We start from the raw sequence: 21,736 nt of genomic DNA on the forward strand, positions 1-21,736 counted from the left end.
TGGATTCTGGGGCCCTTCTAACCGAGTGACCCGAGCGAGAGGTCGATGGTATTGGAGCCCCTTGCTCCTGGTGGTACGCCCACGGGGTCCAAAATGACCAGTGAGATGGTCCATGGGAGTGGTCCTCTGCCATCTCCTGCCAATGGCCCAAGTTCCGTTCCTCGGCTTGCCCTTGAGGGGGGTATGCCGATCTCGACAGGTCCTCCGAGGAGCGAGACACCGATCTTGACGGCCATGGCGGTGCCGAGAGAGATGAAACGATCCCCGTGTGCTGTGGTGCCGCACGGTACCGGTCCGGAGATGATCTATCTCTGCGCGGTGCCGGCGAACGGTGCCGGGACCGCGATCGGTGCCGATGACCTCGTCGGTGCCGGGAGCCGGATCTGGACCTCGACGAGGACCTGGAGTATGCCCGGTGCCGGGAGCGGCCTCTCGACGTCGAGCGTCGACCGTAGCGGTGCCGAGAACTACGTCTCGACGTTGATCGGTGCCGACGATCATAGCGGTGCCGAGACGTAGACCGGTGCCGCGACGAAGATCTTGGCCGCGAGTACGACCGGTGCCGAGGTGATATTCGGTGCCGGGACTGCGAGCGGCGTGGGGACCTGCTTCTGGACCTGGACCGGTGCCGAGGTTCCAGCCCTTGTGATGGAGGGCGCATCAAGGCAGGTTTCCCCCTTGACTGGACTGGGCGGGTCAACGGTGCCGTCGGTGCCAGTGGTTGAGGCGGTGCCGGCTCCGTGAGAGCTATCAAGTCTCTCGCCGCCACGAAGGTCTCCGGAGTCGACGGGAGTTGTATTACCGCCGGTCTCGGTGGAGACGCTATCTGCACCGGACTCAACGGCCTCGGTGCCGGAGTCGGCAGTGCTGGAGGCACCTGTTTCCGGTGCTCCACCGGCGCACTCGGCTCTACCCCCGGCACTGGGGGAGCCGGCGTCTTCGGCACAGAGGTCCCCGTCTTATGGGTTTTTTTATGCCCCGGGGATAATGACCGGCGTCGAGGTGCCTGCTGCAGTGCCGACGAGGTCCGGTGCCGGTGAGGTTTGTCCGACACCGCCCGCGTTGTCGGCATTGCCGGTGCTGCTGGGGCACTGCGCACCGAGGCGTTAGGTGCCTGGGCCTGGCTCGTAGAAGGAGTGTCCGGGCTAAGTGCCGCCTCCATCAGGAGTTGCCGGAGCCGAAAGTCCCGCTCTTTCTTGGTCCTTGGTCTGAAGGCCTTACAGATCTTGCACTTATCTGTTTGGTGGGACTCTCCCAGGCACTTCAGACAGGAGTCGTGCGGGTCGCTCGTGGGCATAGGTTTAGCGCAGGAGGCGCACTGCTTGAAGCCGGGAGCTCTGGGCATGAGCCCGGGCCCGCGGCCGGGGGAGAAAGGGGGCGACGACCCCCTTAGTCCCCTGGACTATTATAACAAATCTAACAACTTTAAAAACTATTTAACTATTAAACTACAAACACTAGAACTATAACTATAACTACAACTACGAATAACTAACTAAGCTAGGGAGAGTGGAGAACAGCTATGCCGCGCTCCACAGTTCCAACGACCGTCAGGGGCGGTAAGAAGGAACTGAGGGGGCGCCGGGTCGGCTGGGGTATATATTCAGCGCCATGAAGGCGCCACTCTAGGGGGCTCCACAGCCGACCCGCCGGTGTTGCTAGGGTAGAAAATCTTCCGACGATCGTGCACGCGGCGCGCACACACCTAATGGAATGGATATGAGCAAGCACTCGAAGAAGAACTAGAATAATTCTAGTTCTACAACTCTTAGAATAATCTCCCGTCCTGTACCCCTCTCTTCCCATCCTACACACCAACATCTCTGAGTAAGCAGCAGACATAACAACAAGTGGAAACTCTAAAGAAAGGCTTACAACAGTGGAGTTTGGATGACTGCACTTCCAAATTACAACTTGGTATCTATGATGGCTTCCAACTGATGGTGGTGGTGAATGTGTGAAGGAAAAAGAGCAGGTGGCTAATTTACCAACTGATGAGGCAGATAGCTCAGACCTGCAAGCCCTTGAGGTTGACACACTTTGGACAAGTCTTTTAGGCACTGTTGGATCAAAATCTTTACCCAGTGAGCAATGGAGATCTTGTAACAGGACAAGGTGGCACACAGCTATATGAAGTAGGTAAACAGCTGCATTTTAGATTTCTGGATTACAAGTGTATGTCCAGACCATAAAGCTTTATTGTGGGAGTAGAGGGCTCTGTACACAAGGTAGGTAAAACATTAAGTTATCTGAGTTCTTTCTTCTGTATATCCCCCTTATTGAGAGAGAAACTGGTGGTGCAGTTGGACCACCACTATATCTCCCAGTATTTGGATCATACTATGGCTCCTCTCGAAGAACTTACTGTTGGCAAGTAACCGTCATCTGAACTTTAAAAGTATGAAATAAATTTGAGGGGCCACATTGGGGAGGCAGAACACCCCTACCTAAAATAGGTACATTAAAATTTTGCTTTGGTGTTGAACTACAGTGTTGAAATTATTTACTTAATAGATGAAGAGTAGGCTAGAGAGATGGAAAGGGAGATGCCTATGAAACCTATCATTTATGGAAAATGGATGATTAAGCATAGGAAAGAAAGCATAGGAAATCAACCCTCTGGTGCTAGCTGGACTTGTTTGCAAGAGAATGCGCTTCAGGAAGTCCCAACAACCAACAATGAAGAGGCTAAATAAGATAAAGGAACAATAGTGACAAAATAGTCACAATAAGAGGGAGGCAGAAAAAGCTCATTTTAATGCACTAAAACAATATTTTTGGTATTTTTCTTCTTCATAGCTACAGTGGTTGAAAAGAAATGCAAATCTCATGAGACACACAGTTAGTAGAAATTCAGTATAATACAAGACAATTAAGTGCTCAATTCTGATCAAGTCTACCACAAACAATTTGCTACAATTAAACGTTAAATAATATTCAGGTAATTCAATTCCTTAGAGCCTTTTTCTGTGTACAGTATATTAATAAAGAACCAAAGGTCATTAAATGTCTTCTAGCAGACAGAGCATCAAAAGTATTAAATGAAATAAGTAGTAATGAAATATGAAAATTCAAACCAGTTCTTGTAGACAGCGCACAGATTTAAAAAAATGCAAAAGCATAACCAGTGAGACTCTGCTATTCCATGACTTATTGAACTGATGCATGAGGTACAGTTGTGATAATTCTTCCAACTTTGATTCGAAATGCATTCATAGGCCTGTAAAGTTCAAAAAGGTTCTGGTTCAACTAAACCTGGTTTTCCCCATGATCAACTTTCACTGCAAAGATGAGGCTAGACAGGTTTGAACATCCTGTAAACGTTTACAGGAACTGGAATTGGACACACTGGAAAATATTATGCACTTGCTTCATGTGACCTTTCCCAGAAAAAACAGTTTGAACTTGAAAAGTACTGGGAAAGAGCAACCCCAAAGTACTCCCCAAAAACCACATTATTTCATTTTTTTCCCCCCACTACAATGTACTTTAAAAATTTCACCTGAGGTGGGGAACGTGTGTAACTCTCTATTAGAATGTTAATACATGTCTATTACAGATTACTATATGATGTGTGAAAAATCGAATAAAGTGTACGTATAGGGGGATAACATGAACACTTGTAGGAACATGATGGTGTCTTGCGATTTACAGACATACCAAAAGACAGGACAGGCCAAGCATTACTTGAGATGGTCTCCTCTCTGGATTAGCTAGAGGAAAGTGTTAAGGAAGGCTTAAATAAGGTTTCAGGAAGATAGATTTTCATTATCATAAATTGGGGGAAGTAAGGAAGGAGAGACTAAAGAGCAAATCTTCTTTCTGTAAATGGAGAAATAGTCTGCTCCCTTTACTTTCATCTGTGCTGATCTTAAAGATTCTCTCCTGACCCAATCCTAGAGTTGTTCAAAATTCAGAACTGAGGTGTTACATTTTGTCTGTTCTTTGAAACAGATACTGACTTATTTATTATGAATGTGTACAGAGCTTAGCTCAATGGGACCCCAACCTGGTTGAGATTTCTAGATAATATCAAAATATAAATAATAAATTATACAATTTGTGCAAGGTTTCCCTCACCAAAATGATATTCAAGATGGGGTCAGAATTTCATAGATTCCTTCTTGCGCTGGATGAAAATCAAGTATTGAATGTTCTACAAGCTACTAATGACATTGGACTCTGCTATTCAAAAAGCATGTTTCAAACACTTCCAAATTATCTAGGTCTGAATGTATGTATATATTTGATAAAAACTGTTTTCATTCTATCATGTATTTCAATTTATGATATACTCCAAGAACAATACATCCACTTCTGTAAATACGATTCACTGCTTCAATCAGCCATTATAATAATATACAAGAACATAATGAACTAGTAATGTGGGGAGAGTGCTGGGTGGGGAAACCATGAATTCTGTTACTGTGTAAATTTCAGCCTTTCTTGGAAGAATCACTGAGGCTCACTTCCTCCACACTCATCTCTCAAAGATTCTGCATTGTGAACTTCCTGCCTGAAAATGCTGGACTTCTAGAGCCTTTAAATACTGACCTGCATATTTGCCAGAGAAGAGACACATTGCTAGAAATCAATAAGAGGCAATACATCCCTCCAAGAGGTATGTATTCTGTCTCTTCAATGCTCTCAGCCCCTGGTATAAATACACAGCACAACTACTAGATTGGTGGCCAGCCCCACTTCTTGACCAAACTGTATACATTTAATGACATTTCTGATACTTTGTTCTAAAAGTAGTATAGTTGTCATCTTTGGAAATTAAACTCTGATGCAAGACAAGACTGTTGGGCAACATATGTTAAACTGCTTAATTTTATTTCTTTCAAAATACTAACACAAAGAGATGAAGGTTTTAAAATGAAAAAAAAAAAAAAAAAAAAAAAAAGCATTGAAAAATCCCAGCTCCTAGGTGCCATTGTAACCTGACAGACCCCGGTTGTCAGTGGGTGGGACCGAACCTGGGACCTCTGGAGCTTAGTGCATGAACCAAAAGCCTATGGCTGTTAACTAAGGCTGTAGAGCAGACTCATTAATCTCTCTCTAGGTGGTCTCAGTGCCACTAGATGAGACAGAACACTACACCCAGTAGGTGTGTGGGTTACACCATCATACACACATAACACTCATTATTATATACAATAGTTTAAGTGTTCGGGGAAAAAAACACATGTAAAATATTTCCTCTATAGAGGAAAAATGCAAGGGATTGACTGAACAGTTTATACACAATGAATCATGCAGGCGAATATCTGGGCAATGATGTTAACAATTCCTTTGGGACAGAAAAAAAGTCACAAATCAAATTCAGTTCAATTTGTTCCATACCGAAGGCTATGCTAGAAGCAGTATTTTCTGCACTGGTAGCTCCATAGCAGTAGTAGAGCAATAGCATAAAACTTCACCACAGCTAGCTTCCATGATTCTCTGTGTTGACTGCAATTAGACCCTTCTGACTAAGGAAAATGGAAGTAATCATGTACAGCAAAATGTTGTATGTGCCTTCAACTACAGTACTAAGTGCTTGTCTACATGGAAACATCCAGGAAAGTGAATCCAAATTAACGAATGGTGTGAATTTGAAGTGGCTTTGTTAAGCTGCATGAAATCCCTGTGTGGATACTATTATTCAGAATTAAAGTAGCCTTAATATGGTTTAGTTTAGTTCTCTTAGTGAATTAAGCTAAACTGAGTACAAAACCACCTGAAGCCTGTGAGTATGCACTAAGCACAGCTCAGCCCTGCCTCCACTACTGCTACCCATACAACCGCAGGTACGCTGCTATTTACACTCATGCTAGGTTGATGAAAGCAAATGCTAATGTGTACACAAGCAAGGAAATCACAGACCCCAGCTCATAGTGTAGACAAAGACAACTTGAGCCTTCCTAATGACCTAGTAATAGTGCTATACAATGTGCCATACGAGACATAGGTTAGATCTGAGTTTGCAGTTTCTTCAGATGGGCTGTCAAAGAAGCTCTAGCCTTTCAGGGTGGGGTGTAGCAAGTTCTTCTCATTGCTTATAATCCTGAGATTTGATTAAATGATGTAAATAAGCTCTACAGTGAGACACAGCCCTGCTTAACTGTAAAGATTGTGTATGTGACGTTGACCCTTCAGAAAGTGAGGTAAAATTTTGGAGTGCCACAGGCCTGATCCTGTGTGGTGCTAAGTGCAGTTGACTTCTATGAAAGTAGAAGATATTCAGCACTTTACACAATCAGCTCCAAATGCGCTGGAATAGACTGCATGAAGAACAATTCACTGAGATGTGAGCTTACTCAAAAAGATCACCCGTTTGATATTACTTGTACTTTGCAAAGCCAGTTTAGTTTATATAATGAAAAATGTAAATAAAATGTATATAAAATTAAGATGGGACAGAATTGCCAGTGCTTTAAAATATCAAAGCCTGCAGCTCAATACGATGCTCCTGGTAATTAACTTTAGAACACCGAATAAACTTTATCAGAGTTTAAGAGCACAATCACAAATATAAATTGTTCGTGTAGTAATATTAAGACGAGACTGCCACGATAGAAAACATACATGTAGGAAATTGCAGTATCCCTTTTCTCAATTTTAGATCACCTTAGATTACATACAATATTTTGAACAGTTTCTAAATGCCTCCCAATTTTTAATGCAGCTGTATAGTGCACTTGCATTTGGATTCTAGAGAGCTATTGAATGTTTTTACGTAAGTTTTCCGGAGGACCATTGTTTGGATAGATTCATTGTTCGCAAAAGAAATAAGCTACTGAAGGGCACAATAACTATACTTTCCCTCCAATCGTATAAAGGCTTAATTTAAAAAAAGAAATATGCAAGTTGCACTTCATTACCTTAAGTGTTCTATTGTCCTTCTTGAACAATAAAAGCTTATGGGTATTTGACACCTTGACCTTTTTTTTTTTTTTTTTTTTTTGCGTGCGCGCAGGCATAGAGTTAGAGCAAAGAAATATATACATTTAAATTTGTCATGTCATGGAATTCCATTGCCACCAGTAAGTTATTCTCTGACAGGATTTAAAAATAGAGAAACTGAAGTGTCTTATCTTTGATAGTCCTTATATCAGAGGTGGGCAAACTTTTTGGCCTGAGGGCCACATTGAGGTTGCAAAACCGTATGGAGGGCTGGGAAGGCTGTGCCTCCCCAAACAGCCTGGCCCCTACCCCCATCTACCCCCTCCCATTTCCCACCCCCTGACTGCCCCTCTCAGAACCCCCGACCCAACCAACCCCCCCCGCTCCTTGTCCCCTAACCGCCCTCTCTCAGGACCCCCCTCCCCTAACTGCCCACTGGGACCTCACCCCCTATTCAACCCCCCTGCTCCCAGTCCCCTGACTGCCCCAACCCTTATCCACACCCCCACTCCCTGACAGGCCCCCCGGGACCCCACGCCTATTCAACCCCCCCATTCGTCATCCCCTGGCCCCATCCACACCCCTACCCCCCTGACAGGCCCCCCAGGACCCCACGCTTACCCACCCCCTCCCCGTTCCCCATCCCCTGACCACCCCCCACCCCAAGCCTCCACCCCATGCTCCCTGACTGCCCCTTGGCCCCCCGCCCCTTATCCAACTTCCCAGCCCCCTTACCATGCTGCTCAGACCAGCATGTCTGGCAGCTGTGCCGCCCAACCGGAGCTACACACGCTGCCGCACTGCCCAGCAGGAGCTTGCAGCCGTGCTGCCCAGAGCACTGCCTGCATGGCTGTGGGGGAGGGGGGACAGCAGGGGAGGGGCCGGGAGGGCTAGCCTCCCGTGGATCGGATATGGCCATAGATATGGTGGGCCATAGTTTGCCCACCTCTGCCTTAAATACTACTTCTCCCTCAAGCATCGAACACATTTGTAAAATTAAGCCATTAATTTTGTATGTCACATGGATTATTTCACTGGAATTTGCCAAAATAAAGACTAATGTCCACACAAGCTCAAATAATTCAGAGTATGTTAGAAAAACAGAAAAACATTCTGTTCGGTAGAAAAAAACATTTGATAGAAATATAGATCAAATATTATTTTTTCAGAAAAGGGATAGTGCATATCTACGACATACATAGCCTTAAATAAATACAAACCCTGATAAAAAGAAAGCAGCATGCCAGATATCTCTGAAGACGGCGCCAATACTGTAAGGGGTGCTTGTACTGTAGCTCTGCACTGTTCCCTCCTGTGTGTTATCTGTGGTACTAGAGCCATCTCCTTCCCTATGTACTTCCAAATGTGCTGCTTTCCTTAATTTCCTTTATCAGAAGAGATTAAAATTGGAAGGCATCTTTATAAATGTAATCCATTAGCTCTATAATGTGTTCAACAATTTTTGTAAGCATGCAAAATAAACTTTTTAAAACATTTTAATCTAGTAATTTACCATTGTATTAATAAACATTATAAAACATTCAGAACATTAGAACTGTCCATTTTCATTATATAATTTCTTCTAGACAAAAATGTAAATTCACTAAACACTAAAGGCTCAAACCCGCAGTTGTGAGTAGTCCCACCAATTTCAACAGGATTACTCATAGTAGTAAACCCTATTAATTTAAGTGTTGGCAGGATGGGGCCCATGTTTGCAGTTGCACTGTTTTTCTTTTAATTTGGACCTCCAACAGGAAGATTATTGATCAGTATTGAGTACTGAATAATATAAGTTTACATTCATAGTTACAGAACAGTCTCTACCAATATTTAGTGACACACAATTTGCAAAAAGGTTCAATACATAGCCAAATAAAGGTGAAATCACAAGACTAAATGTTTTAAATCACTTTTAAAGTTTAGTAAACATATACACAGTACTCAAATTTCTTACAAGACAATGCATATCATACGCTATTGTAGACAAAACCTTGCAAAATGGTTCAGAGATTGTATATTCCAAAATAATTTCATGTACTCATGATCCTAACTGATAGAAAACATTTTAGTATAGACTGTACCTTCTTCTTTTACCCCCTGTGCTAGGTGGTGGTTTAGGAGTTCGTGTTGAAACAATCTGACAATGCACAGTTCCAAGTAGCAACATTAGCCATATTGGCCCAATTACTTCAGTCAGAGGTACGTTATGTGGGCTTGCTGCTGTATAGAATAATACTATTGCGGCAACTGCAAAAAAAGGGGAAAAAAAATTCAATTCAATGTCTGAATTGTCTTGAAATGCTCTATTGGTCAACTAACATGGATATTTCACAAAATTAAAACTATTCACATCTCTAGAGATCCTTTTCCACATCCTAACTGCTCTTCACCTAACTCACTCAAGCCAAATAGATCTCTGATACAACTTGCATTGCTAAATGACAGGTTGCAGATTCTACTCTAATCTTAGAAGTAGAACCACACCCATTCTGATATCTTAATTATATGCTGCAAATATAGATGTAATTTCTGACCCAGACACATGGAAACAATTTCCAGGTCTGGTGATCTCAGAGGATAATTGGAAGAAATCTTTAAATAGGATTACTAGAAGATTAAAAAAATTTACTAACAACTATAGGACAGTATCACTTATTCATACTGTCACATCTATTATAAATTTATCCTCATCTGTATGTAGACCACAGCATGGCATGTTTACATATGTTTTGGAATTGTAATAAAATGGATCAATGTGTTTGATATTATGGGACATTTTTTATTATATCTCACAAATACCACGAGTCCTCTGAACTAGAATGTCAGCTTGTTTCATGGAAAGTGTCCTGATGCAACTATTTCTTAGTTGGTCAGAAGAAACCTATATAAACTGAATATTCATGCATCAAGAAATGTGTCACCTGTGGAAACTTTTAAACTAGGAATTGTTCATGCTTCCAAGAAAATTCTTGAGGTGCATGAACTCATGGAATCCAACAATCAGAATAAAGCTCATATATAATTTATTAAAACTGGCCTCTGTGCTGAAAGTTATGAACAAACCGATTTATTTAGGAACAGCAAATATCAACTGAATAGGGGATGACACAGGATCAACCCTGATCATACAGCCACAGTGAACATTTTTTTCATTTTAAATCACATTTCCTAGTTGCTTGTCTTCTAGAGTTAAGTAAAACATATTGTACATCTACAGAGAAAGATTTCTCTAATTCTGCCAGAGTCCTATCCCCCACATTGTCAGATGCAACGAAAGCAGATCTGGATAGTACACTTTCCCTTGCTGCTATGACACAAGTAAGTGTCTGTAATTCCCTTTGGAAAGAAGGCACAAGTCCATGTAACACTGCTATCTTGGCCATGCTGGGGCAATAAGTATCATCCTGGCTGATCATCTTCACAATCTTCCACATTAGAAGGAATGGTGGGAAAGCATACATCAGATCTGTACCCCAATTTAGGAGGCCTGTATCAGAGAGTGAGCATCTGGCTCCTGCTCTTAACACCAAGTGCCCTTCTTTTTGTTCAAGTCTTTTGGTAACTAGATCTTTATCTGAAGTACCAAAGTACCCCAAAGTAGCTATGAAGCCACAAAGTACCATTTGTGCATCTGGGAAAAGTCTCTATGTAGCTGGTCCACTGACTCACTGAGAGACCCTGTCACATGCAGAGCTACTGTTCTATTGTCTGTGGCTACCTGAACCACTCATCTTTGCACTGGAGTACTGAATGATCTGACCAGAGAGAGGAATGATCTGAGTGCCAACAAACTGCTCTTAACTCCAGAACACTGATATGAAGGCAAGACTCCTGGTGATTCCAGAGACCTCTTGTTAAAAATCTCCAATTAGAGGCACAGGGGCACAGATACACCTACAGTGGCGCACCCATAGGGACACTACTCAAAGAAGAACTTTTGGATGCATCTGGTCAGCCCTGGATCCAGGATGGAACGAAGACCTCCATCTTTCTTTGGAATTAGGAAATAGTGGGAGTAGGAACCCCAATTTTTGAGATTTTCCTGAACCTCCTCTACTGCTCCCTCCATTAATAAAGTGGAGATTTCTATTCTTAACACCAACTTGTGAGAGGGATCCATGAAGAGAGAGGGAGGGGAAGTTGATCTGGAGGGAAGATTTCAAATTGTCCTTTTATAATAATCAAAACCATCTGTCTACAGAGTCTTTTGCCACTTGCTTTAAACATGTCAAAGGGTCTCCAATTGTTAGGGGAACTGAATTCAAGGTTGTTTTGTTGCTCTTGAACTTCATGCCACACCTGCACTCTAACTGCAGGTACAGAATGGAGGACAAATTCCTTTGTCTCATCATGGATTTAAAGGGACATCTTTTATATTGCTACCAAGAAGCAGTGATTGCCATTGTTGCCGCTGGTAGTGTTGTCTGCCTTTGTTGAAATATAAAGATGAAGAATAAGATGGACAATGTTGCCTTTGCTATTTGAAGGTAGGTATAGGAATTTTCCTCTTAAAAGGTTGCAAGAAACCCTGATGTATAGCTGTTGATCTTGTCTCTCATTTTCTGTAAGACTTCATTTGTTTTAGAACTAAAAAGTCCATCCCCTTCAAATGCAAGGTCTTCAATCTTTGACCTTGTTTCAAAGATTCATTTTAAAGTAACAAGCATTATACCATAGTAAATTCTTCTAAATTAAATGTATATATATTTATTCAATAGTTTAAAAAAGGAAGGTCCATTTGTGGATATTTGTTGGGACACATATTTGCATGTTTTTACATTCTTTGTATGTTAACATACTTTTAATCTGATTTTAGGTTGGTGAACATATTACATGAAAAAATATACCCAACTATCCACAGACTGCATCTACCCAGAGTAAAATCTCCCCAGTGATTTAAAATATACCCAGAATGCACAGCTAATTATAGATCCTAAATGCAACACCAATTATGGATTTTAAATACACTTAGAAACAGGGTATATATAAAGACAAGCAAAAGGAAGTATTACTGGGAAGTGGAGCTAGAAGTTTGGGCAGCAGAGAAAAACAGTGGAGAAAATAGTTGATCAGAAGAGCTACTGGAAGGGTGCTAACAAGGTTATTTTCCTCAGGGTATTCTGGTATTCCCTGGATGTTCAGAAAACTCTTAATATTCATATTCATCATAGAGAGGATGGAAGCACAGCACAGATTTCACTGTTCAAGTGGAAGGGGTGCTAAAGTGGCTTTAAGCTACAATTAAACCCTCCCAATCCTGGATTGTTCCATGCCCCCCTGTGTAATTTAGAAAGCCTTGAAGCCTCTCTCCGATGCCTACTGGCCACAATGCTGTGTGCTGCCATCTATGTTCTCTTCCCCCGCTTTTGCCAGGACTTATGAGGGGGTCCTAGGAAAGTAGCCTTTATCTGAAGTAAGCTGTGTAAGTTAAAAGTGCATTATTAGGACCGCTCAGCATTTTGAAAATACTGGATCTTGTCAGTACTAAGTGAACTTGACAAGATACAATATTTTCAAGATTGTTAAAAACAAATGTTTGCTTTTATATTATCTTTTTATCCAATTATACCTTGTAGAAGGTAAAGAACAAGCAGCCAGAAAAAGATGACGTTTGATGTCACTTGTAACCACCACCTGCAGAAAAATGGAAAGAAAACTACTCGAACAATTCCTTTTCGGGTCAGAGAGGTCCAAGGACTTTCAGGTTTTGCTTTAGCAAAGGCAGATCCTAAAATTAAAGGCAACAAATGTTATTCTTAAAAACACTTATCTAATAAAGTTCTGGTTACCATTTTAGTACAATATAATCACAATGCTGTCTTGTGTATTAATGCATCCATATGGTACATACATATATACACATGCACCGCCCAGGTGGTGTAAAGGCAACCTGCTGCAGGATTCAAAAGTTCAAATCCACCTCCAGGTACCTCATTGAATAAAGCAAGCAACCATTAAGGATTTTTGTTGAAAAGTGAAAGTTTATTTTTTACTGCATGATTTTATTTTGCTATATTAGAATAAAGTTAGGTACTCTTTACTGTGTTATGCATAACTTCAGTTTTTCTGAGTTACCTAAAACACATTACAAATAGTCAAATGACCAGGAATTTAAGATTTACATAGAGTTGGCTAAAGATACATTTTATGGATACTGTTAAATACACTAGCAACCAATGGGGTCCAGAAGAAAAGTGGATGCTGCTCATTCTTAATTGGCAAACACACACATTTGGAAACTTCTGGTAATAAATGTGCTAGACTATACAGGCAACATAGGAATGCAATTTTCTCACCTATGCCAAAACAGGTGCTCCCAGTTGGGCTAATTAAGGGGGCAGGGCTGCACCTGCAGTTACAAAGGTCAGACAGAGAGCCAATGAGGCAGAAATGGCTGAGAGAGAGCTAGGAAGAGGAACTGGGAAGGGAAGAAGTGAGAGCCTAAAATGTAAACGGTCAGCTGCAGAACTGTTTGTGTAAGTTTAGATAATAAACCTGCCTAAGAGAGACTGTGGGTGTGGCAATGAGACCATAACAAGTTGGGGAGAAGACCTCTTTGACATATGGAAGAGAAGGCTAGCACTGATATCGGCCCCTGGTACAAGGGGAGAGAGGGGAGAATTACTGGTGCCAAGAAAAAAGGGAAAGCCCAAGCATTGACTGAGCCCACCTAGTTTGGCTGATTAAGGAAGATGGAGGAGATGATACATCTATTGGTTATAGCACAGCAACACCAGACAGCTGCACTACAGCAGCAACAGGAACAGCAAAGACAGAGGCTATGCTCCTACAGTTGACGAACAGGCTACAGAAGCAACAGAGGCACAACTTGCTGCTCAAAAACACTGGCTAGAGGCCCCCCCTTCCAGCAACAGGAATGTCTACAGAAGCAGTTAGGTCAAGAGACCCAGGGGAACCTGCTTGGTGATGGAGAGGGAAGCTCAGATCAGCTAGTCCCTGGCCTGGTGAAGCTTGGGCCAGAGAACGACCCACAGGCCTTCCTTGGAGACAGTGGCAAGTGCAGCAGGCAGGAAGGAGTCAATTTACATAGCACTGTTCCTGATGGGCAAGGCAGAGGCAGCATACCAAGCAGTAAGTAACGAGCAGACAGGCTCCTATCCTGTGGTGAAGGCTGCCATCTTAAATAGACTAGGACTGACTTCAGAGGTGTATAGCACCGGTTTTGGGCTGAACCATTTCCATGGGGGCCATGACCACACATAGCGGTCAAAGATTACAGGACCTCATGGCTTGGTGGCTATGCCCAGAGACGAGTTCAACGGAGAAAATCATGGACCAAATCATCCTGGAACAATTTTTAAAAGGTCCTACTCAAGGGAGCTGAGCTAGGCAATGCCAGCCTAACTCAGTGTGGGAGGAAGTCAAATGGGCAGAAGCCTTCTCTGTGGCTGAAGGAAATGAGCAGCCTGAATGATATGGCAGAGTTAAGAGTGACCCAACAGGGTCACAAAATAGTCTCAGGAAAGCTCTCATATAGCCCAAAACAGGAGGCTGCACAGGGGCCACCAGGCCCCTGCACTTTTTGGTTTGTGGATGGAAGAAGTCTGGAAGGGGCCTCAAGTCAGAAAAAAAGCCTATCTGTGAAAGAGGCAGGGTTTTAGTCGTTTGGCTTTTTTTGTTTTTTTAAAGGGACAGGTATGTCACAGGGTGGCTAGCCCCTGTAACTGAAGTAGGTCCCGCCTCCCTGTGCCAGAACATGTGCTCCCAGTTGAGCCAATTAAGGAGGTGGGGCTGGGGCTATAAAGGCATTATGTGACCTGGGGCTATAAAGGGTAAGAGAAAGACCCAGTGAGGCAGAACTGACAGAGAAAGCTAGGAAGCTGCAGGACAGCCAGAGTTTGGGAGAAGAGACCGCAAGAGCCCAATATGTAAAGGGTGAGCTGAGAAATTTATTTGTTTGTTTTAAGTTTGGACAATAAACCTATCCAAAAGAACGTAACAGTTAGTCTGTAACAAGCTGCAGAGAAGTCCTGCCTTGTTTCATAGGTCTACAGATGATAAAGCCTCCCAAGCATAACAGAGTAATACATTTTAGATGTTTCTAAAACTAGCCTATACTCCAACTTCTGAAGCAATGGACATTTGTAGATATTATGACCATAAATCCCATATCTTCTTATAGTTACAGTGCTTTTAAACCGATTTTTGTTCACAAAAAAATTATGTATAAACTGTTACTTTAACACTTATGCCCCCTAGTCATGGGCCAAGACCCTATTATACTAGTTGCTGTATAAACATAGAATGAAAAGGTGAAAATTTAACTGATTCCTGTTCTTAATTACACCTCTACCCCGATATAACACGAATTCGGATAGAACGCGGTAAAGCAATGCTCTGGGGGGCAGGGTTGCACACTCTGGTGGATCAAAGCAAGTTCGATATAACGCGTTTTCACCTATAACGCAGTTAAGATTTTTTGGCTCCCGAGGACAGAATTATATCAAGGTAGAGGTGTATAATGAATTTAATGCAAACCTATTTATAAAAGACATCTACTGAAAAGCATGAAGAGCTGTACAGTAAAACTAATCTAAAACAAAAATAAAAACACTGATCTCTAGACAGACAGATCCAACCAAAGGATCTGGTACAGGGCAAAACCCACCACCATTCAGGCAAGTCACTAACAAATGAGAGATCAATTCCCAGTTAACACAATCCCTACGGATGAAAAGGAGGCAACAACATATAAGAGAACAGAAGAAAAGGATGACGGTTCTAAAAGGATAGGCCTGACAAAAATAAATGGGACCTGCACTGCATCAAAGACAGTCTAAGACTTGTTTTGAAGAGAGCTCCACAGCCTCTACTGAGACACTCCTGTCCCTGACCCAGTTGGAGAGTGAGCATGCCCTGCCTGATTTTAATTGTGGAGCAGAGGCATAAGGTCAGAGGTGATTGCTTCAGTACTTAGGGACTAACCTATGAAGGGCAATACTATGACCTTGAATTCTATACAATACTATGACCTTGAATTGTTTCCATTCTGCTCATAATCTATGGATATTTCCACAGTGCCTAACACAATGGGGTCCTGGTCCAAGACTAGTGCTCCTAGATGGAACAATAATACAAACAAAATAAATAAATAGCTCTGCAGTGCTAGCCACTCATATTCCTGGGAAGAACTACTCCTCTGTAGATTGCACTTTCAAATACTTAACAAAATACCAGTAGATCTGGTCCTTCAGCTTTATATTGCCAAATAAACATTGCATTTCATGTTTCACTTAAAATAACCGCAGGGTATTATAAGCTAACAATAATTCTTAGATCTCCGGGTTTATTCACCCAAGGATATGGTTATTACTGAGTTAGCAGAAAATATTCATGCTATACTGAAATGGTCTCCACCTTCTCTCCCTTTCTTTGTTCCCAAAACCATTAGTCTTTTTTAAAACTGACTTGTGTTTATTTTTTGTTGCTCCTTTACTTTGTACTCCATCTTATCCTTTTTAAAAGTGAATGGGAGCAGCCCTTCATCAATTGAGCTAGTCTGAAATGGGAACACAGGCACTTCTCAGGGTCACAGCTCAGTTTTCAAAACTCCTCAGAGCTCCTGTTGTGTCACGTAGGGATTGGCCTCATTTTGCTGCCAGCTCCTGATTTAAGAGGGAGTTGAAAGAGAGGAAGATGAAAGGAGGCATTGGTGTGAAAAGAGGGGAAAAGGGAAGCTAAAAATATAGTAAAAGTTACTTATTGGGGTGGAATGTAAACCTTCACTGGGTCAAGGAGCAACAGAGATTCTGAAAGCAGAGTGAGGCTGGTAAGTGACAGGGTGATATGCACATGTCTGTATATGCATTTAGATTAGGAGTTCCAAAGGCAGCAGCCAATCAAGACAAGGATTTGTACTCTGAGGCTAAGAGTTATTAGCCAATAAGTATGATCAGATACACCTATTTTACAGGGAAGAAATAAATGTACAGCATCTATAAACCCCTTCTCAGACTATGCTCAAGCTTATTCCTTGAAGTGTCCTTATCAGGATTTCTTGAACTTTCCTCTGAAGTTTCTTAAAATGGACACTATCAGATACAAAACAATTAGCAATTGTTTCCTTTTTTCTTAAGACTATGGCTATAATAAATCTACATGATCAACTACATACAGTAACTAAACTGATTTAATTTTAAATTTAGACATAAATAGGAGACAACTGTTTCCTGGGGTTTCTTTAGCCGTAGAGTTTCTTCTCATTTTTATAGTTATACTCAACTCTTCTGCTGCAAGGCTATCAGGATAAAGACAAGTATTTTTATAACTGTCCCCATAAGGTCAAATTACTGACAAATTCAGCATTTACTAGCTCAAGCCTTACCTCTTACAAGATCGACATCTATGAGGTCTGGCTTCACGTGTCCAGTTTTCTTTGGCTTGTTCCTCAGACCCTGTAATATGCAAAAAATATTGGAATCTAAACACTACAACCGAAGATATACATTAGCTAAAAATAAGAATGGGGGTCAGTAACTGTCTTAAATGTTTTCAAAAAAAAAAAAGTGTAAGAAAATGCTAAATTCACAAATTTGAAATCTAAAGTAACAAGTGTTCCAAAGAACAATGTACCTGGTATTAAATACAAACAATGTGTTAAAGTAAAGCCAAGATGGGGTAAAAAAAATTTCAACAAATAGGATAATGTAATGAAAACTAATCAATTACTGCCCCTTTAGGGTGAGATTTTCAGAAGTGCCTAAAAATTCTTATTGACTATGATAATGCAACATACTATACACACATTTGCCAGAGTTAGTAATATACTTGGATTGTGGTTTACTGTCATTTTCCTTATTTAAAACACTACACCCTTTTTCTCTTTAATCGCAATCTATATACACTAGGGCAACAGGAAATCCCCTCCCTCAGCTTCTAGCTCCACATGCTGCCTCCGCCCGCAAGCACTGCCCCCGCAGCTCCCATTGGCACAGTTCCCAGCCAATGGGAGCTGCAGGACCTGAGCTTAGGGTGGATCAGAGGCAGCAGATGGAGCTTGGGGCTGGGTAGGGAATCTGCCCCAGCCCCACCAACCACCCCCCCCAGCACCTCCCAGGCTGCAATTCTCCCCCCCCCCCCCCAAGCACCCATGGCGTCCGCCCCCTAGCACCCACTGCACCCCCCCCCCTCCCCAAGCACCACCCCCAAGTTTTAGGCAGGAGTATATAGTAAAAGTCATGGACAGGTCACAGGCTGCGAATTTCTGTTTACTGTCTGTGACCTATGACTTACTAAAAATACCTGTGACTAAAACATAGCCTTAATTATGGTTCATTTGGTTTCTGAAATTTGACGTCAATTACACTGGCCACATTATGGGGATATGGACTCTATAGAGTACAGTTTTTAGGGATTGAAAGTTAATATGTTGTTCTCAAAAGCAGGTTAGTGGTGTGGAATTACTATCAGGGATGGTTGAACCTTATCCTTCTGTAATATTTTTTAAACTGATGCATAAACTGCAGTTGCCTTTGTAAAACATTTAAGTATTTATTTTCAAGAATGTCAATTTCATTCATAAAATTAGGAATACAAACTTACTAAGTTATGAGTTAAAGGGTATATCTACACTGCAATAAAAAATCCGCAGCACTCCGTTTCAGAGCCCAGGTCAATTGACTTAGGTTCACAGGACTTGGGCTGTGAGGCAAAAAATTGCAGCACAGACATCTGGGCTCAGGCTGGAGCCCAAGCTCTTAGACCCTCCTCCCTAATGGTGTGTCAGAGCTCAGGCTCCAACCAACACCTTATCATCTGCACTGCAATTTTTAGCCCCGCGAGCCTGAGTCAACTGGCTCAGGCCAGTTACAGCAGTGCCAAGAGTCTTTTGTTGCAGTGTAGACTTACCTAAAGTCACACTATACCTATGGCAGAAGCAAACAAATGTTAGTGATAATTAGTCATATTACTGTAATGCCAGAACTGGCAAATTCATCTTATGACAAGTAGATGCATGAATGCATGTAATTTTCTCCATTTAATTTAAATGAGTAATTTCAGTTTGGCATGCTCAAACAGGTATGATGTTGGTAATATTGAACAAGACAATGCTGTTGCTACAGATTTAGATCAGATAAATCAGAGGTGTAGAATGCTGGAGAGACAAACAGAAGAAATTAATCAAAACAAAGCAACATACCATAGAGCACAACTAAACATGGTTATACCAAGTTAAATATATTACAAGACAGCAAATATGGATAAACTAGCTGCATGTAAAAATTAAAACACTGTCAGATAAGTCTTGTAAACATGATGTGTAAAAGTCTTCCTTCAGTCTGCACATCAGTCTGATTATTGAGATATGTTATGCTGAACAAAAAAAATAAGTCTCCATAATGAGAAATGGGAATCTTAATAGTTACAAAATTTGCTGTAGATCACTGTGAAATCTGAAGCAAGACAGCTCCAAATGTAAAAGGAAGTTCATCTATCACAAAAAAAACATTATTTTAAACATGTATAACTTATGGGAGTGGGGGAGAGTTTTGTATTGTGGTGTGAATCCATGCCACAGGACCCTCTGTTGCTTCTTCCAAAACTGATATCTCTATCAACAGGAAATCCTGTTTAAGCCTCATAGTAGTTTAATGAGCTGAAGGCAAGCCTTACTTCAGCCTTGCAAAAGAAATTAAAACTAATAGTAAAATGTTTTTTTACCAATATAAATAAAAAGAGAACTAGAAAAGAAGTAGGGTTGCTATGGGGTAGAGCAGTGGTTTTCAAACTTTTTTCATTTGTGAACCCCTAAAATATTTCAAATGGAGTTGGAAACCCCTTTGGAAATCTTAGCCAGTCTACAGACCACCAGGGGTCTGTGGACCACAAGTTGAAAACCAGTGGGGTAGAGATTAAACAATCTAGGTATGGCTCACAAACTAAATGAATATGTTGTCCCAGTTTTCAATAACAGTGATGATGCAGACCATGGGGGCAAAGGCAGGATGCTAATGGGAGCGAGTATAATGACAGAGGGATAGAAAGACCTGGATGTATTAGTCTATCACAGGATGACTAAGCCATCAAAATGATGCAGCTGTGAAAAAGAAAAGTGTTTGCCTAGCATGTATGAAGCAAGGTATTTCCAGCAGAGATAGGGAAGTATTAATACCCTTGTACGAGATACTGATAAGATCTCATTTGATATAGTGTATACAATTCTAGTTACCCATGTTCAAGAAAGAATTCATATTGGAAGAAGTACAGAGAAGGGCTACTAAAATGACTTGGAGAGCCTACTTTACAAGAGGAAACTTAAAAGGCTTGGCTTGTTTAGTCTAGCAAAAAGAACACAGCGGGGATATGGTTGCTCTCTATAAATATGTCACGGAGTAAACATCAGAGAGGGAGAAGAGCTATTTAAGCTTGAGGACAATGTTGGCCACATGAACAAATGTGTATAAACAGGCTATGAATAAAGTTAGCAGGTTTCTGACTAGAAGAGTGAAGTTCTGCAACAGCCTTCAAGTAGGACTGGAGGGTGGGGTTGGGGGCACAGGGGAGAAACCTAACTACTTTTAAATTGGGGCTTGATATAATCATTTACAGAATTATATAATGGGGCTGTTTGCAACAACAGTGTACTGGACCTGGAAGGGATCTCCTGGGTTATATTCCTAGATTATTTTAAATTTATACTGTGAGGTCTCTTAAAATATAGCACCATCTTCATAATTAAACATTCTAATAGGCATCTTAGATACACTTTATAAAGAATAAGCTACATTATATTTTCATTTCTATGGCACAAAATCTGCAACTTTCAACTTAGGTGCTGAGTCTGATGTGCTGTCCCCACGTTGAATTTAGTACCGTGTTCCAACTCCAGTGCTGGCGGTGCTGGGGGTGGTTAGTCCGAGGCATCCAGGGACAACTGGTGGGAATATGGGACCGGCATAACGGGCATGCCCCAAAGGTTCCAGTATGACCATTGAGTGGGCCATTGTTCCTCCTGCCATGCCATCGCTGCAGCTGCCACACCAGCTTCACAGGTCGGCGGTGAATCACCCCTCCTTGGCGAGGGGCTGAACACCCGGTCCGAGTCCAACCACTGAACTTCCAGCAACCGGGGCGGAGCTGTCAAGGCCTGAGTCTGCCAACTGATCCTGGTGATGATCGGTGCCTGCCGATGAGTGGTACCGAGGGGGTTGGGGGGGTGGAGACTGGTGCTGCAATAGAGGCGATCCCGCCCCAGTAGGGGACCCAAGTCTGGGAGACCGTCTGGGAGAGGGTGACCTGCGCCGTGGCAATCTTTGACAGGAAACTCGTCGGTACTGGTGGTACAGGGACTGGTGCCTTGACTCTGGTGTCCCATGTCTTGTAGGGGGAGGGCGCAGCGTCGGGGACCTGGGTCTTCTGACTGGAGACCAGGGATGCGGTGCTGGAGTTCTAGGCCCCAGAGATGAGGATCTACTCCTTCGTTCCAGGGACCAAAGGTGCTCCACTGCCCTATGGGGCAGTCTCTTGATCGGCTTGCCCTTATGAGTTGGGACCTTAGCAGAGTCTGGCGCCTGGTGCGGTGTCTGCAGTGCCTGTCGGCCAGCTTGCTCTTTAGCTGCTGGGGCCGCTTGGGCAACCAGGGCCCAAGGAGAAGCCAGAGTCCCCTGCCACTCCCGGGAGTTGGAGGCGGATCGCTGGCTGAGGGGGTTCAACCTCAGTGGTACCCCCATGATATCTTGAGGCGGGCACATGGCCTGACATAGGGCCTTTGCCCAAGGCCTCTTTACCTTCCAGTGCCGGGGGGCTTTTCTTCTTTTGTCGCTTCTTCAGCACCGGCGAGGGGCACGGTGCCGGGCAGAGTCCGATGCTGGCGGTGCGTTACGCA

At 42.5% G+C, this 21,736-nt stretch overlaps 1 protein-coding gene across 6 annotated transcripts in view; it reads right to left on the reverse strand.

Annotated features, from left to right (window-relative positions):
• PHTF2 (putative homeodomain transcription factor 2) overlaps nt 1–21,736 on the reverse strand; it is a 150,872-nt gene that overhangs the window by 56,082 nt on the left and 73,054 nt on the right. For 4 of the 6 annotated variants that reach the window (XM_054017586.1, XM_054017583.1, XM_054017575.1 and 1 more), the window contains 4 exons: nt 17,237–17,306; nt 12,461–12,619; nt 8,973–9,138; nt 8,109–8,273 (listed from right to left, as the gene is read on the reverse strand). In XM_054017586.1, coding sequence (XP_053873561.1) covers nt 8,109–8,273; nt 8,973–9,138; nt 12,461–12,619; nt 17,237–17,306 — 560 coding nt within the window. Of the gene's footprint in view, nt 1–8,108; nt 8,274–8,972; nt 9,139–12,460; nt 12,620–17,236; nt 17,307–21,736 lie in introns of those variants that run through there. The other 2 variants (XM_054017597.1, XM_054017592.1) reach the window with 2 other exon arrangements.

The sequence above is a fragment of the Malaclemys terrapin genome, chromosome 1, assembly GCF_027887155.1.
Source record: "Malaclemys terrapin pileata isolate rMalTer1 chromosome 1, rMalTer1.hap1, whole genome shotgun sequence".
NCBI classification, from domain to species: domain Eukaryota; kingdom Metazoa; phylum Chordata; order Testudines; family Emydidae; genus Malaclemys; species Malaclemys terrapin.